A 16491-nucleotide genomic window follows, 5' to 3' on the forward strand; every position below is an offset into this window, starting at 1 on the left:
TTCCTGGTTATATAATTTCACACCTATAGAACTTTGATCATCCATAGAAATTTAGACTCGTGATAAGCTGCCATTGTCTTTTTCCAGGTTGTGCTGAATAATGCTACTCAAGAGACGGACAATCCAGATCTTCGTGATCGGGCATACATATACTGGCGCCTTCTTTCAACTGATCCAGAGGTACACGTAGCACAATTTTGTTTGTCACTCCAATAAGCTTTTAGACAGATATGTGACATACTTAAAATGGGTCATCACAGGCAGCAAAAGATGTTGTGTTAGCTGAGAAGCCAGTGATCAGTGATGATTCTAACCAACTTGATTCTTCTCTTCTTGATGAACTTCTCGCAAATGTCGCTACACTTGCATCTGTTTATCATAAACCTCCAGATGCATTTGTAAGCCGTGCCAGGTCAGCAATTCAGAGATCAGAGGAGGATGAGTATCCTGATGGGATTGATTCAGGATACTCAGAATCTTCTGCTGCTGCAGACAATACTGGTGGTCCATCTAATTCAAGCAATGTTTCATACTCTTCACCGAAGCATTCAGCACCAGCACCAGCACCAGCACCAGCACCAGCACCATCTGTTACTTCTCCCCCAGTTCCAGACTTGCTTGGAGATCTTATAGGCCTGGACAATGCACTTGTCCCAGTTGATCAGCCATCCACAGCTTCTGAGTAAGTGATAATGGCTATCAATAAAAGCTACAGTTTGGTTTTGCTTCATCTTTCTTTTTTATGCATATTTTGTTATTTTCCATTTAGAACTTTCAAGATCTGATTCATCTTGTTTATTCTACTTTTACTGAAATTTGTATTTCTTACTATGTTCGCACAGGCCTCCTTTACCTATTTTACTGTCATCATCTTCTGGTCAAGGACTCCAAATTGGTGGGCAACTAACACGGCGTGATGGTCAAATATTTTATAGTATGTCGTTTGAAAATAACTCCTCAATTCCTCTTGATGGGTTTATGATTCAGTTCAACAAAAACACCTTTGGGCTTGCAGCTGCTGGTCCGCTGCAGGTGAGAGCAATTTCTATTTTTTATAGTTGATTCTGAAGACAAAATGCTCATGAAATACTGATATGCATGCTTCTTTATTGTTTAGGTCCCACAATTACAACCAGGGGCATCTGCAAGGACCCTACTCCCAATGGCTTTGTTCCAGAATATCTCACCTGGACATCCAAGCTCACTCCTGCAGGTTGCTGTGAAAAATAATCAGCAGCCGGTCTGGTACATCAATGATAAGATCTCATTGCAAGTGTGTTTCTCTGAAGATGGTAGAATGGAGCGTGCAAACTTTCTTGAGGTATGGAAATGTATCCTATAGCCACTCCTGCCCCTTTTTTACTTTTAGGCAGATGTTGACAAGACAGACTACCATGTGAATCATTTTATTCAGAGCAAAAATATTGTTTCTGAATTGCAGCAAAAACTTCTTACTGTGTTATGTTCAATTAGCAAAATCCAAATTGTGGGTTATGCAGTGGATCCTAAGGCCTGAAGTTCAATGGACTGATGAAGCAACAGTACTAGGGGTCAACGAGTCGGGTTTGGTTCGGACCCAGGTGGAACCAGACTTGGACCCGATTTTTGGGTATGGTATCGGGTCCGGACCCAGGTCTAATCGGGTCTACCATAAGAGAAACCATACCCGGATCCAATAAGAACTACATGAACCAGACCCAGATCGTACCCGGTAAAATAATATTTTTTATCATTTTTACATTGAAAAATTGCGGGTCTTAATTGGAACTCGGGTCGGGTCCAGATCTGGTATAAAATTTCACAAGCTATGCCCGGGTCCATGTATTAATCGTACCTTTGGGTCCGGACCCGGGTCTTAATCAGGTCTTCTTATTTGTCACCATACCCGGACCCTATAGGGTTTGGACTGGGTAAACCCGATCGGTTGATACCCCTAGATAGTACACTACACTGCCATATGTTTATGAATTGTGGAAACAGGACATAACTGGAGCAGGATTGGTAATCAGTCCAGCAACTTGGATAAAGTTTTAATGTGAATCCTTTGAAATCTGGAGAATGTACACAAGTCTAGAACAGAGAATGTAATCCTGGAAAATAATATTTTCAACCTGTTCAGATGTTGGTTTGATTGATTTAGGTTTGAATGGGATCTGGTCATGCCAAAGGGGTGACCGAATGCACCTGTGGGTTAAGATAAGAGTTTGTATTTGGAGGAAAAAACATTTTCCTACCTTATCCACATTTCTGTATAAACGAGTGCATCCAAACACCCTCTAAAGGATAAAAGATTGTTTCTATCACTATGATTGATGTTTCATGAAGGTAGTAGATAAGAAACAAAGTCTTTTCGGCTCAACAAAGTGGCAAGTGACTTGGTTCAGCTCTAGTATCAATTCAACCTCGGGGTGAATTTTTTCCTGCATTTCTTTCCAACTTGCTGCTGTTTAAAATCTGCATTGTGCTCTGAGAAAGTCACTAGAAGTCTCGAAGTGTAGTTCTGATTGTGTTGATTACATTACATTCTGTGGTTGGCTGACTGCATGTTATTATCTTTGTTTGACTGCATAGACATGGAAGTCCCTCCCTGATACCCACGAGATCGTGAAGGATTTCCCAAATGCTGTGATCAACAGTGTGGAAACCATACTTGACAAGCTGTCCGGCTCCAACATGTTTTTCATCGCTAAGCGCAGGACCGCAAACCAGGAAGTTATCTACCTCTCTGCCAAGGTGCCTCGCAACATCCCCTTCCTTATAGAACTGACAACTGTTGTTGGGGTCCCGGGAGTTAAATGTGCGATCAAGACTCCAAATCCAGAACTTGCGCCCCTGTTCTTCGAAGCTATGGAGTCCCTTCTCAAATGATGGTGTTGATCATATTCATTTGCTTTTTCTGTAAAATGTATGGTTGGTCCCATTCTGTATTCCCACCATCTTGTTTTTGACGGTCTTTTTTTATTATTCAAGTGATCGAGTTGGGGTTGCCATCTCTCTCTCTCTCTCTCGCGCTCGCTCGCTTGCACACACAAAGAAGAAAATGATGTAATCTAAAAGTCTCCCATACTGGAGGATTCGAACTGGAGAATGTATGTATGCCTTTTGGGAGAGAACCGAGGATCTACGGAGTAAAAATTGCCAGCAAAGAGTGCAAAAAGGGTGTTGGAAGCCGATTTTCTAATTAATTTGATGCTACTTTACAATGACAGGGAGAAAGGGGTAGATGACATGCTGTTTTCGTGTAATTTTCCATTCAGGATGGGAGGACACGATGCGAGGGTGAATTGGAGTGTCCCTGCAACAGGTTTGAAGAGAAAAGAAAATGGTCAAATGCGGATTGGGCATTCGTTCATTTTTCCAATCAGCCATCTGGATATAAAGGGGGAGGGAGTTAGGGGACTCGGTCTCAGTTCCCTTCGGATTTTGGAGCCCACTAACCAAAGTCTACCCTGAATTTAGTCGCATACGATGATGCACTTTGAGAAGTACGGATGCATTAGGGTTTTGTGACTTTTTCCCAAACGGTAATGATTCAAATTGGGAAAAGTTTTCCCATGGAAAATGATGGATTTTTCATATGAAAAGCTTGGGATGTACAGTTAGGAGAGTCAATGAACTTGAAAAATTCTGTACTAAACATTTGTATACCTTTTAGATGGAGAAAGTTTTCCAAAGTATGGTTGGTAAAATGGTGACAAGTGGGGAATTTTTTTCCTCTGAAAGTTTTTCGCTTGTTTGGGAATAACTGCACAAAATTGGAAATTTTGTATCTGCTTTCCCTCTTCCAGATTTGGCCTTTATGCTCCCATCCATGAAATTCTGTTCTCTACTAATGACAAGGTTGTTGATGACCAAATGAAGTCATCCATGTAGATGCTTGGCCTTGGAGTGGTGTAGGAGGATGGCTGAAACACGATCAAGTTCACGAGCTTGGTGAGGTTTATCTTTGGCTCATGTCTGGGCATGGTTTTTCGTTTTGGCAGGCCAGGTGCGAAAATGTTGGCCTGATTAATATCAGATTGGACATGCATGGGCTGGGCTGGGCTTTACAAGACACTCTGTTGCCTGGCCGGGCCGGGCCGGTTTTTATGTTGGGTCTGGTCTAAGCCAGGAGAAGAGAAAGGGTCATATCCACTATCATTGCAGGCTCGTGATATTGAATCTCAACCATCCATCTTAATTTAAGCGGCTGTCGATTTGTTTCCTAAAAACAGGTAGTAAGCCTACGTCTTCTCAATTAACCACAGAGCTCTGTGAGGCACCGTCATGGACCCAAGTGAAATGTCGCAACGGCTGAGATTCAATGTCACGAATCTGCAGTGAGTATGACCGGATGTCTTCCCTTAAGGCTGGTTTCTCTGGCTTGGGTACTGCTTATTTTGGGTCAAGAAGTATATTTTAGTATTCTAATTTCTACCGGAAACTCAGGACAGGTATGATAATATTTACAAATGTCAGTGATATTTTGAAAATATGAACTTTTATTGAGGTATTTTCAAAATCCAATAAAATGCCCAAAACGTGATATCTGTGAAGTAACATGTTTTTATTATCATGATCACAATATTAGCACTTACTTTTTTTTTTTTTTTTATATTTTTAAAATTCTATGTATGAAGATTTCAAAATGTTTTTATTTTTATCATGAGATATTCCGTTGCCAAGAAAATCCCGATAACGATAATTGTGGAATTGGTTAGGATAAGCAAGATTAAGGGAAGATGGGCTTCCTTTGTGCTTACTCAAAGAGGCTGCATACTCCAAGCAAGCATTGTGATGGCCAAGCTGCTTAGTTGGGCGAACTCTTTATCTTGTTTGGTTGTTGCTAGAAACATCTATTATTAAAAACAAAGTTTTGATTGAAGATAGAGAAGATTAGCACAGTAGTATAACCAATGGTTCATGCATCTAAGGTGGAGAATATCCCACTGTGGTTCTCGAACCCGAGACATCTCGATTAAGATAGTGGGGTTCTACCCATCCAGCCATCATATCTGGATTAATGCCACAAATCTTGGTTTCAATGTTTCCTTGGTGAGGGAAAATCCTGAAATAAATTATTTTTTCTAGAAAAATTCTCAGTAGAGTACTGGCATATATAACATTAAATATTATAAAAGCATTAAAAATACTTAAATAAAAAATAAAAATTTGGTAAAAATGTTAATGTCAAGATAAATCATGAATATGCAATATTTTGAAAATGCTAGGCATTTATTGAGATTATATTGGCTTTTGAAAAACATGCGGATACTTGTGGCTGATTTGAACTTGGTGAAAAAATACAATTCTGTAGTATTAGCACGGTTTCTAGAAGCTTTGAAAAACCTCGGATGCTCTTTTCTTAGAAAGCTCGCTTTGCACTAAATTCTGCACCTCATTAGCAAAAGCAAGCTGTAAGGCCTCAAAGGGGTTTGACCTAGTGGGATGGGGGCCTAGTCAGCTAGGCAGGCGGTGTAGGTTCATATCTTACATCTATCCCGATCAACGAAAAGCATGGTCGTGAACAAGAAAAGTTGCGAGGCTGCATGATCGATAAGGTCATCTACCAAAGCAGGTTATATGTCCCCCCCCCCCCCCCGAACAAGGCAGTTAGCTACATCTCATGTTCGGGGGTCCCAAAGAGCACCACGTATGTAAGCATGTGCGTCTCGTATCCCCATGTTTGTCAGCATTAATTAGCGTTGGAGTTTGATGCGATTGCAAAGACTTAAGTACCCTCTCCTCCATTGGTGCAAAAAAAAAAATGACGATTCTTGAAAAGGAATGGTTGTAAAGACTTAAGTGCCCCGAAGATGATTATTTAAGACCCAGTCTCTGCACTGCAGGATTATCCGAGAAAGAAATCTCCCCTGGAGGAGGCCATGAACATCAACCCTCTCACACTCTCTCTCTTCCTTCTATTTCTGCTTCTGTGCACATCCATTAGAAGATCATACATTGCTCCATCAAGCACCGACTGACCTGCACATTGACTGTTGTGGAGCCTGATTCAAAGTTTTTACCCTTACAGAAGGAGGGTTTGTGGGCTCATCCCAGCGTGGGTAGCATCATTCAACTCTCACTCTCTCTCTCTCCTTTCTATTTCTGCTTCTGTGCACATCCATTAGAAGATCATACATTGCATCCATTAGAAGATCATACATTGCTCTATCAAGCACCGACTGACCTGCACATTGACTGTTGTGGAGCCTGATTCAGAGTTTTTACCCTTACAGGAGGAGGGTTTGGGGGCTCATCCCAGCGTGGGTAGCATCATTCAACTAAATGAGTTGTAAATCCTGATTAAGAGTTTTTACCCTTACAGGAGAGGGGTCTGGGGGCTCCTCCCAGCGTGGGTAGCATCATTCAACTTGAAGAGTTGTGGAGTCTGATTTAGAGTTTTTACCCTTACAGAAAGGGGGGTCTGAGAGCTCCTCACAGTGTGGGTAACATCATTCAACTTGAAGAGTTATGGAGTCTGATTCAGAGCTTTTACCCTTACAGAAGGGGGGTCTGAGGGCTCCTCACAGCGTGTTCATGGCCTTTTGCCCTTACAGAAGGGGGGTCCGGGGGCTCATCAACCCTCTCTCTCTCTCTCTCCCTTCTATTTCTACTTCTGTGCACATCCATCAGAAGATCCTACATTGCTCCATCAAGCACCGACTGACCTGCACATTGACTGTTGTGGGTCCTTACTGATGAGCTGCCTCTAAATTTATTCGACTCTGGGTCCTTACTGCACTTGAAGTTGAGTCATTGTATTTTTTGTTGTTCGGTGGGTGGTGAGACCCTCCTCTACTCTCTCAAGACTCTTAGCTTGGACAATCTTTCTTTTGATGATTGTGGTTGTAATGTATCGTTGAAGTTAAAATGGGGAATGAAATGACAATAGAAATCACTGAAAATTTACAGAAATAAACTAGACTCAATAACGAAGACACCACTTTTTATGGATTTGGAATATGACCTTCAGTTAGGGAGATATGGCCCTAAAAAGTTGGTCCTAATTCGGGTAGCGATTTACAGCGATTTGCTTACTGAATAACACTACAAATCGCTATAGCGATTTGCGGAAGACACTACAAATCGCTATAGCAATTTGCGGAAGAATCTACAAATCGCTATAGCGATTTGCGTAAGAATCTACAAATCGCTATAGCGATTTATGGAAGACACTACAAATCGCTATAGCGATTTGCGATTTGTAGTGTTTTCCGCAAATCGCTATAGCGATTTGTAGTGTCTTCCGCAAATCACTATAGCGTTTCGTTGGAGACCCGAAAATACTACAAATTGCTGTAGGAAAGCCCGATAATACTACAAATCATTGTTGGAAGGCCCAAAAAAAATTTGGTCCGGAGGGCGCTGCCCCCCGAGCCCCCTGCCAGGGGCGCCCCCCCTGGACCCCCGCCCCCCCTGTTAGGCCTCTCCCGTGCATGTTCTCTTAAAGACACGGGGGAGGGCATGAATCGGGAAACCCCAATGGGGTTTCATTATTTTTTTTAAGAGGGGGGGGGGGGATGCGGGGAGGGGAGGGGAAAGGGTTTTAAAAGAAAAACCCTCGCCCCCCTCTGTTTATAACTCGGGTCCGAAATAAATTTTTATTTATTTATTTATTTTTAAAAAGCGTGGGTTTTACAAGAACAACTTTTCTTTACCATAGCTTGTTAAGGCAGATCTGTGAAACAGAATCAGATCTCAGTACCATCTCAGTAGCCCCCCCACCCCCACCCCCACCCCCACCCCCACCCAAAAAACAAAACAAAACAAAGAAAACAAAACTAGCAACATTATTCCGTGTCTCTTGTGACATGCAGCTTTCCTGTGTTTATTTTATTCTTCTTGAAATCTCCCTATAGCATCTTTCAATCCTCACTCCTTTCTTAAACCAATTGGTAACCGATAAGTTGAATGAAAACAATTCTGTTACTTGGAAAAAACAAATTGTTTCATTCATCCGCGCCGGGGGGAGCCCCCGGACCCCCCTTCTGTAAGGGCAAAAACTCTAAATCAGGCACATAAGTAGAGAGAGAAGGGAGAGAGAGTGAGAGGATTGGTGTTCATGACCTTGTCCACGAGGAACCCTTTACCTTCATTGATTTCTTCTCTAGAGAGAGAGAGGGTTTTACAGTGTTTTACGAAGAAGGAAGAAGAAGAAGATGGCGATGGAGCAATGTAAGATCGTCTATTGGATGTGCACAAAAGTAGAGAGAGAAGGGAGAGAGTGTGAGAGGGTTGATGTTCATGGCCTTCTCGAGGAAGAACTCTTTGCTTCCCTTGATTTCTTCTCTAGAGAGAGAGAGAGAGAGAGAGAGAGAGAGAGAGGGTTTTACAGTGTTTTACGGAGAAAGAAGAAGAAGACTTTGAAAAGTCAACATCATCCTCAACTTTTCTGGATAAAGGACATGTTTGTCCTTTTTTGAACATAGAAAGAAGAAGACTTTGAAGAGTCAACATCATCCTCGACTTTCTGGATGAAGGACATATTTGTTCTTTTTTTGAACAGAGAAAGAAGAAGAAGACTTTGAAGAGTCAACATCATCCTCGACTTTCTGGATGGAAGACATGTTTGTCCTTTTTTTGAACTGTTTATTTTTTCTTTTTTGAATGAAGGGCATTTTTGTCATTTTCTCAAACCATCACTTTATGAGAAGAATAGCAAGAAAGGGCACTTAAGTCTTTGCAACAATACCAGAGTCCGATGCAAAGTTATGTCAACATACACGGGAATACGAGCCCCATGTGCTTGTATACGTGGTGCTCATTCAAAGCCCTGAACACAGACGTGGGATTCAGTGAATCATCGGGGGCGAACATACACCACCCTCTCGTCATCTACTCATGGCAGCCATCATAACCACCTATACAACGTGGTCGTCGACATGGCAACAACCAATAGCGGCCCAAGTACATACACCATAACCTTCACCACCATCTTACACTACTTCCCCTTTAGCCTATTCTCCATTACCACAAACACCACCCTCTTACTCGTCATCACCACCACCACCATCTTCCACTTCAACCACCACCACCTATACCACGTGGTCGCCTGATTCGACATGGCAACAACCAATAGCGGCCCAAGTGCATACACCATAACCTTCACCGGCATCTTACACTTCCCCTTTAGCCTATTCTCCATCACCACAAACACCACCCTCTTACTCGTCATCACCACCACCATCTTCCACTTCAACCACCACCACCTACTGGCCACCGGCTACTACACAGGGGTTGTAGCCGTGGCCGTCTGGTGACCCGTTGGTTAAGCCCCCCGTCTTCTTCCTCCCACTTTCTCTCCTTTCCTTTCCTCCCCATCTTCTTTCTCTTCCGCCAGCCACCACCATTCACCTGTCCTCGATATGGAGCAAGTTGGCCAATGGCTACCGGCCACCCATGATCAGCAGCAAGTTTGGCAAGTTGTACCCAACCCATCAGACTCCCCTCCACCCACCCCTTCTTCTTCTTACCTTTCCTCTCATCCGATTAGTAGAGATCCCACCAACGAGTGGCCGCATGCATGTTTGGAAGAGAGAAAAACTCTTAAGGAAAAAAAAGTTTTGTTTATGAGAGTTTTTGACATAAAAAGTTTTTCAAAAGAAAGTTTTTCGTTTGTTTCTGGAGTTTTTGATATAATCCAAAAAGTTGCTTTCTTTTGTTTGTGTAGAGTTTCTTTTGTTTATGTAGAGTTACGTTTGTTTCTAGAGTTTTTGAAAAATCCAAAAAAGAAAAACTTTCTTTTGTGTAGCATGAGAAAAACAGAGAGAATATGAAAAAATGAGATAGAGGAGGAGGGTGGTGGTGAGATGTGGTAAGGTGCTGGGGAGTGTAAAAATAAATTTTCTCTTGGTCCCTCATGGATGAATGTTTCATATCAAAATTTTTACTTTTTACAAAAACTCTTTCAGCAAAAGGTCTCTAGTTTAGAAGGGTAAAAAAATCTGTACGATTTTTCTATTTTGCATCACTTTTCCTACATCTTTTTCGCTTCCAAACATGCCCTAAATGCCCACTTTTTCTCAACCCTAAGTCCTACGGACATACAACTCTCTCTCTCTCTCTCTCTCTCTCTCTCTCTCTCTCTCTCTCTCTCTCTTGTAACTTGTAAGATGGGGCACATGGTGATGCTTCCATTCATGGGACAGGGGCACTTCAAATCCTTCATGACCTTCTCCAACCTCATCCGTTGACACCACCCATCTCACACCATCACCATCGTAAGCACCCCGCTCAACGTCACTAGACTTGGCTCCATGCATTCTCCCTGAAAGTTCTATTTGCAATAGAACTAAGCAACCCAAAAAAAAATGGCAGCCCCAAAAAAAAAGGAAATAAAGAACAACAGCTGCAAACATAACTTGCAACCGAATTTTTACTTTTACTCAAACTCTTCACGCTACGCTTTGTAACATACGTAAACCCCTATTTAAAAGCAAAAGCTAGCACAAATCTAGAAAACCACTACCTATAGTTTTTAACCCACTAAAACAACACCTACTTTTATGGACTTGACGTGAGCTTAGAATGCCCATCACATCTATTAATCAATATTGCCTATTTTTAAGAACTAGAGGAGACATGAGCTTGAAATGCTCTACATTCTTGACTCTAACAAAAAATGTGTGCATTGGATGCTCTTATCTATTACATTCATACTTGAGCATTAAATTAACATGAGCATCGGATGCTCTTTGCCCACTACTTTGAACATTAACCAACATTTTCTTTCTCTTAATGTGAAAATCTCTGCATACCTATGGATTTTTTGAACACCAAAATTTTTGGAGATGACAAGGCTTTTGTGAAACCATCAACAACTTGTTTATTTGTAGAGCAGTAATTCAACACTACTTCACCTTTTTCAACAACATCTCTTATAAAATGATATCTAAGCTCAATGTGCTTTGTTCTTCTTTGTTCTACCATAAAAGGTAGGATTTTTGGTAATAAAAATTGTAGACTTATTATCACAATAGAGCTTAGTTGAAAGTTTTTGTTTCACTTGCAAATCTTTCATAACATGCCTCATCCAGATCGCTTGACAGGTAGCAGATGTAGCATCAATATATTCTGCTTTTGAGGATGATAAAGCTATTGAATTTTGCTTCTTTGAACACCACAACACAACGGTTGAACCAAAACCGAATACAAAACCACTTGTGCCTTTTCGATTGTCCATTGAACCTGCCCAATCACAATTAGTATATCCAATCAAATTAAAGTTAGTAACATGTTTATAAAAAATTCCATAATTGGTTGTTGCCCGAATATAACGAAAGATCCTTTTTGTTGCACCTAGATGTTGCACTGATGAATTATGCATAAATCTTGAGATCAAACTGACTGAAAATACAATGTTTGGTCGAGTGTACATTAAATACACCAATCCACCAACCAAGCTTTTAAAATACCTTTCATTTTCTTTAGCTATTCCATCTTCCAAACTCAATTTTTTATTTGAATTCATCAGAGTTGCACAAACTTTACAATTCAATAATTTTTATTTTTTGAGAAGATCCAACACATACTTCTTTTGAGAGATGAAAATTCCTTCATCAGATTGCACGATATGAAGACTAGAAAAAAAAACACAACCCCAAATCCGACATTTCAAACTCTTTCATCATATTATCTTTAAATTCTGCAATAAGCTTAGATGAAGAACCAATGTAGATAATATCATCTACATAAACACTGACTATAAGTAATTCTTTTTCATTCACTTTGACATAGAGTGTAGGTTCACTATCACTTCTTTGAAAACCATTTTGATGAAAACAATTATCAAGGCGACTATACCAAGCACGCGGGGCTTGTTTTAGCCCGCATAAAACCTTTTTAATTTATAAACTTTTTTTTCTCTTTAACAATAAATCCAGAAGGCTGGTCAACATACACAACTTCATAGAGAAAACCATTTAAAAATGCAATTTTAACATCAAATTGATAAACCTTCCATTTAAATTGAGTTACAATTGCAAGAATGATTTTGACTATTTTAAATCTTGCAACAGATGAAAAAGTTTTGATAAAATCAATTCCATATTTCTGTACAAATCCTCTAGCAACTAACCTTGCCTTATACTTTTTCACATTGCCATCAACATCATATTTGACCTTGTAGACCCACTTTACTCAAATCAACTCTTTTTCGGGTGGCAAATTGGAAAGCTCCCATGTGTCATTCTTTTTGATGACCTCAATTTCTTCTCTCATTGCATCTATCCAATTTTTATCTACACATGCTTTATCATACAATGATGGTTCTACTACAACAAAAGCGAAAGCACATTTATAAATATCTTTCAGAGAGCGTACCTTTTTGGGAGGAGTCTCCTCATCAAGCGTGCACTCAATGTTTTCTATAAATTCATCTTTCATGCTTGACGTTTCTAATGATGATGCTACATTAGCATCATCATGATTTGAATTTGCTACAACTTCAAGATTTCATTGTTAGCCCATTCCCAATAAGCTTTTTCATAAAAAATAACATCCCTCCTTATAATCAACTTTTTAGAAGTAGGATTATAAGGACAATACCCTTTAGTCTCATTACTATAACCAACAAAAATATATTTTTTACTCTTTTTATCTAACTTGGTTCTTTTTGAAGAATCAATCAAGGCATATACTACACATCCAAACACTCTTAACATACTTATAGTTGGTTTTCGATTCCACCAAGCCTCATATGGAGTTTTGTTTTGAATTGCCTTTGTTGGAGAGATATTTAAAATATACACTATTGTATTGATGGCTTCTGCTCAAAAGTTGTTAGGCATCTGTTTTTCACTTAGCATGCTCCGTGCCATTTTCACCACTGTACGACTTTTTCTTTTAGCCACTCCATTTTGTTTTGAGGTCTTTCTTATTGTCAATGCCTGCGAATGCTCTGATCTTTGCAAAATAAACCAAACTCATCAAATAAGAATTCTCTCCCTCTATCTGTGTATACTATTTTTATAGTTTTTCTTCTTTCATTTTTCACAAGGGACTTGAATTCCTTAAATCTATCAATTGCATGAGATTTATAAGTAAAAAAGTACATCCAACTCATTCTAGTAAAATTGTCAGTAAAAAGTAAAAAATATTTGCTATTATTTAATGAAGGAGTTCTCATGAGGCCACATATATCAACATGAATTAATTCAAGAGGTTGCTTAGCTCTCCATGCCTTCCCAACTAGGAATGATAATTGGTATTGTTTACCATAAACACACCCTTCACATACCTCATTTATACAATCAATGGTTGGCAAACCAACCACCATGTTTTTCTGATGTAAGAGTTTAAAACCATTAAAATAAAGATGCCCATACCTCATATGCCATAACTTAGATTGATCAAGACAAAATGCCATAAATACGCAGTCATCTATCTTGATTGTTTCAAGTGGAAACATTTTATTTTGGACCATATTGATTTTTACAAGAACTACACCATTCTTGTTTTTAATCTCATATATGTCATTTTCAAATAAAAGAGTGTAGCCTTTTTGAACCAATTGCCTTACACTAAATAAGTTATGGGCCAAACCAGAAACATAATACACGTCTTGAATATATCATTCATTACTTGATTTTGTTTTGATAGAAACTGTTCCTCTGCCATTGATGTGTACTTTATTATTGTCTCTGAGCCACACATTCAACTTCACGGTCTCACCAATATTTTTGAAGAGACTCCTATCATCGGTCATATGATTACTACAGCCGCTGTCTACAAAACACATTTCACTTTTGCAACTGTTAGCATTCATGCTTGCAAGAAACAAATTTTTGTTTTCATCTACAAAATTTGCTTGTTGCTTTGCTTTTTCAAAACATCTGGCTTTAATATGACCAAATTTCTTACAAATATGACACTACTTTCCTTCAAAGAACTGATTTTGATTACCTTTTTCTATTGCATCATTCTTTTGAGAAGTATCATAAAATCTTCCTCAAACTCTACCACATCCACAAAAGGTTCCTCTAAAACCTCCTCGTCCTCGACCTCTTCCTTCACTCATCTGATCGCACTGGCTATTCTTTTCTTTTGAAATTTCTACCTTAGTTTGAAAGGCCTGCTCCAACATTTCTTCTGACACACTTGTTTATGCGATGCTTATGGGCTAAAAGAGACCCCATTAGTTCATCAATAGAGTACACAAACAAATCCTTAGACTCTTCAATTGCAGTAACAACATGGTCAAATTTAGAAGGTAGACACCTTAAAACTTTTTCTACTACTTATTGATCATTTAAAACTTCACCAAGTCTTCATTTAATTTACAATAGTGGAGAGCCTAGAAAAGAAAGTTTGAATAGACTCACTGGTTTTCATAGAAAATGTTTCAAACTCTCTTCTTAAGGTTTGAAGTTTAACGATTGTGATCTTCTTTATCCCCATGAATTTTTTGCTTCAAGAGTTGCCAAGCCTCTTTTGACTTTGTAGCACTGACAATTGTTGAAAAGATAGTCTCAGACACAGCCTGCTGTAATACTAACAATGCCTTTGCATCCTTTCTTTGAGCTTCTTTTACATCAATTTTTTCTGTTGCCTTCGTTCCTTCAACATTTGCATAACCATTCTCAACTAACTTCCAGAGGTCTCATGAAATAAAGAAAGTCTTCATTTTAATATTCTAAAATTCGTAATTTTCACAATTAAAAATTGGCACTAATGATTAGGACAAGTTGAGAGAATTAGAATTGTTTGCCACACCAGTTTTACTCAAAGATTATCCTTCAAAACTCCAAGTCTACAAGAACTCCTTGCTTCAGCAATGCTCCTACTGTGTTTTGTAACACCCAACTTCGACTGCAACCTAGCTTTGATACCAAGAATTGAAAGTTCTATTTGCAATAGAACCAAGAAACCCAAAAAAAAATGGCAGCCCAAAAAAGAAAAAGAAAATAAAGAACTGTTGTAAAGATAACTTGCAACAAAATTTTTACTTTTACTCAAACTCTTCATGCTACACTTTGTGACATACGTAAACCCTTTTTAAAAGCAAAAGCTAGCACAAATCTAGGAAACCACTACCTATAATTTTTAATCCACTAAAACAACACCTACTTTTATGGACTTGACGTGAGCTTAAAATGCCCACCATGTCTATTAACCAATATTGCCTATTTTTAAGGACTCAAGTAGATGTAGGCTTGGAATGCTCTACATTCTTGACTCTAACAAAAAATATGTGCATTGGATGCTCTTATCCATTACATTCATACTTGAACATTAAATTAACGTGAGCATTGGATGCTCTTTACCCACTACTTTGAACATTATGGTGAGTGAATTGATGTCCTCCCACCCCACCTCATCAATCGCCTGATCGGCGCATCCTGCACCCTCCACCCAACGTTCGAGCAACTCCTCTCCATCTTCTCCGACACTGATGGCTCTCGACTGCTCTATGTGATCGCCAACATCTTATGTGGGTGGTCGGTCAATGACGCTGCGAAGCTCAGCGTCTTCCACGTAGTCCTCACAATCAATGGTGCGTACGAAACCACCACCACCTTCTCCGTCTGGCTACAACTCCCCCACCTAAATTTAGATTCTGATGGGTTAGCGTTGTCAGACTTCTTTTAAATGGGACTCCATCTGTCGCAGCTCAACGATAACGTCAAGGCGACAAATGAAACTTACCTCTTCTATGTTCTATACAGATCAATGATAACATCGAGTTTGAGATCTTTAGGGTTGCCAGTGAACTCGATGGAGGAGATCAAGATGAAGGGCATAGAGCGACTCTGAGTCATGTGCGGAGATAAACCAGTTTAAAGTACCGGTCCTCTGGTCCCTGCTTCTCTCCTTGATACCAAGTCAAGATCATCGACAGTGGTGGAGGAAAAACACGGGAAGGAATTACAGATCTCTCTCATGGATTGTTCCAAGTGGCTTGATCTACATCCACCCAGTTCGATTCTCTATGTATCGTTTGGTTCACAAATCACCATCTCTTCGTCTCATATGAGGGAGCTAGCGATAGGTTTGGAGGAGAGTGGGATGCATTTTATATGGGTGGTGAGACCACCTCTAGAGTTTAAGTTGGAGGAAGAATTCAGGTCGTTAGAATGGTTGTCAGAGGGCTTTGAGGAGAGGATGAGCGAGAAGAAACAAGGATTGGTGGTGAGGAATTGGGCTCCCCAGGTAACCATTCTGGATCACGAGTCCATCAGTGGGTTCTTGAGTCATTGTGGTTGGAACTCAATTTTAGAGATTGTGAACCGAGGCAATCCCATCATAGGGTGGCCCATCGCAGCAGACTAGTTCTACAACTTGAAGATGTTGGTGGAGGAGATGGGTGTCACAGTGGAGTTGGTGAGGGGAAGCAAAGCTGATGTCAGGAGAGAGGTAGCGCGAGTGGTGAAGTTGGTGGTGAGAAAGACAAAGAAAGAAGAGGAGTTGAGAGGGAAGGCTGGTCGAGTGAGACAGATGATGATGAGAGCCATCAGAAGTAGAGAGAATGGTGGTGATGGCTCGGTTGGGTCTTCCATTTCGACTGTAGGT

At 40.0% G+C, this 16491-nt stretch overlaps 1 protein-coding gene across 1 annotated transcript in view; it reads left to right on the forward strand.

Annotated features, from left to right (window-relative positions):
- The window catches only part of LOC149813775 (beta-adaptin-like protein C), a 28944-nt gene extending 25954 nt beyond the window's left edge, over window positions 1–2990 (forward strand). The window contains exons 11-15 of the mRNA XM_089990754.1: window positions 88–180; window positions 261–682; window positions 843–1032; window positions 1118–1321; window positions 2572–2990. Coding sequence (XP_089846880.1) covers window positions 88–180; window positions 261–682; window positions 843–1032; window positions 1118–1321; window positions 2572–2868 — 1206 coding nt within the window. The 3' untranslated portion in view covers window positions 2869–2990. The remainder of the gene's footprint in view (window positions 1–87; window positions 181–260; window positions 683–842; window positions 1033–1117; window positions 1322–2571) is intronic.
- Window positions 2991–16491: the final 13501 nt, after the last annotated feature.

This window comes from Nuphar pumila, chromosome 16 (assembly GCF_984573655.1).
Source record: "Nuphar pumila chromosome 16, dmNupPumi1.hap1.1, whole genome shotgun sequence".
In the NCBI taxonomy this organism is placed as follows: domain Eukaryota; kingdom Viridiplantae; phylum Streptophyta; class Magnoliopsida; order Nymphaeales; family Nymphaeaceae; genus Nuphar; species Nuphar pumila.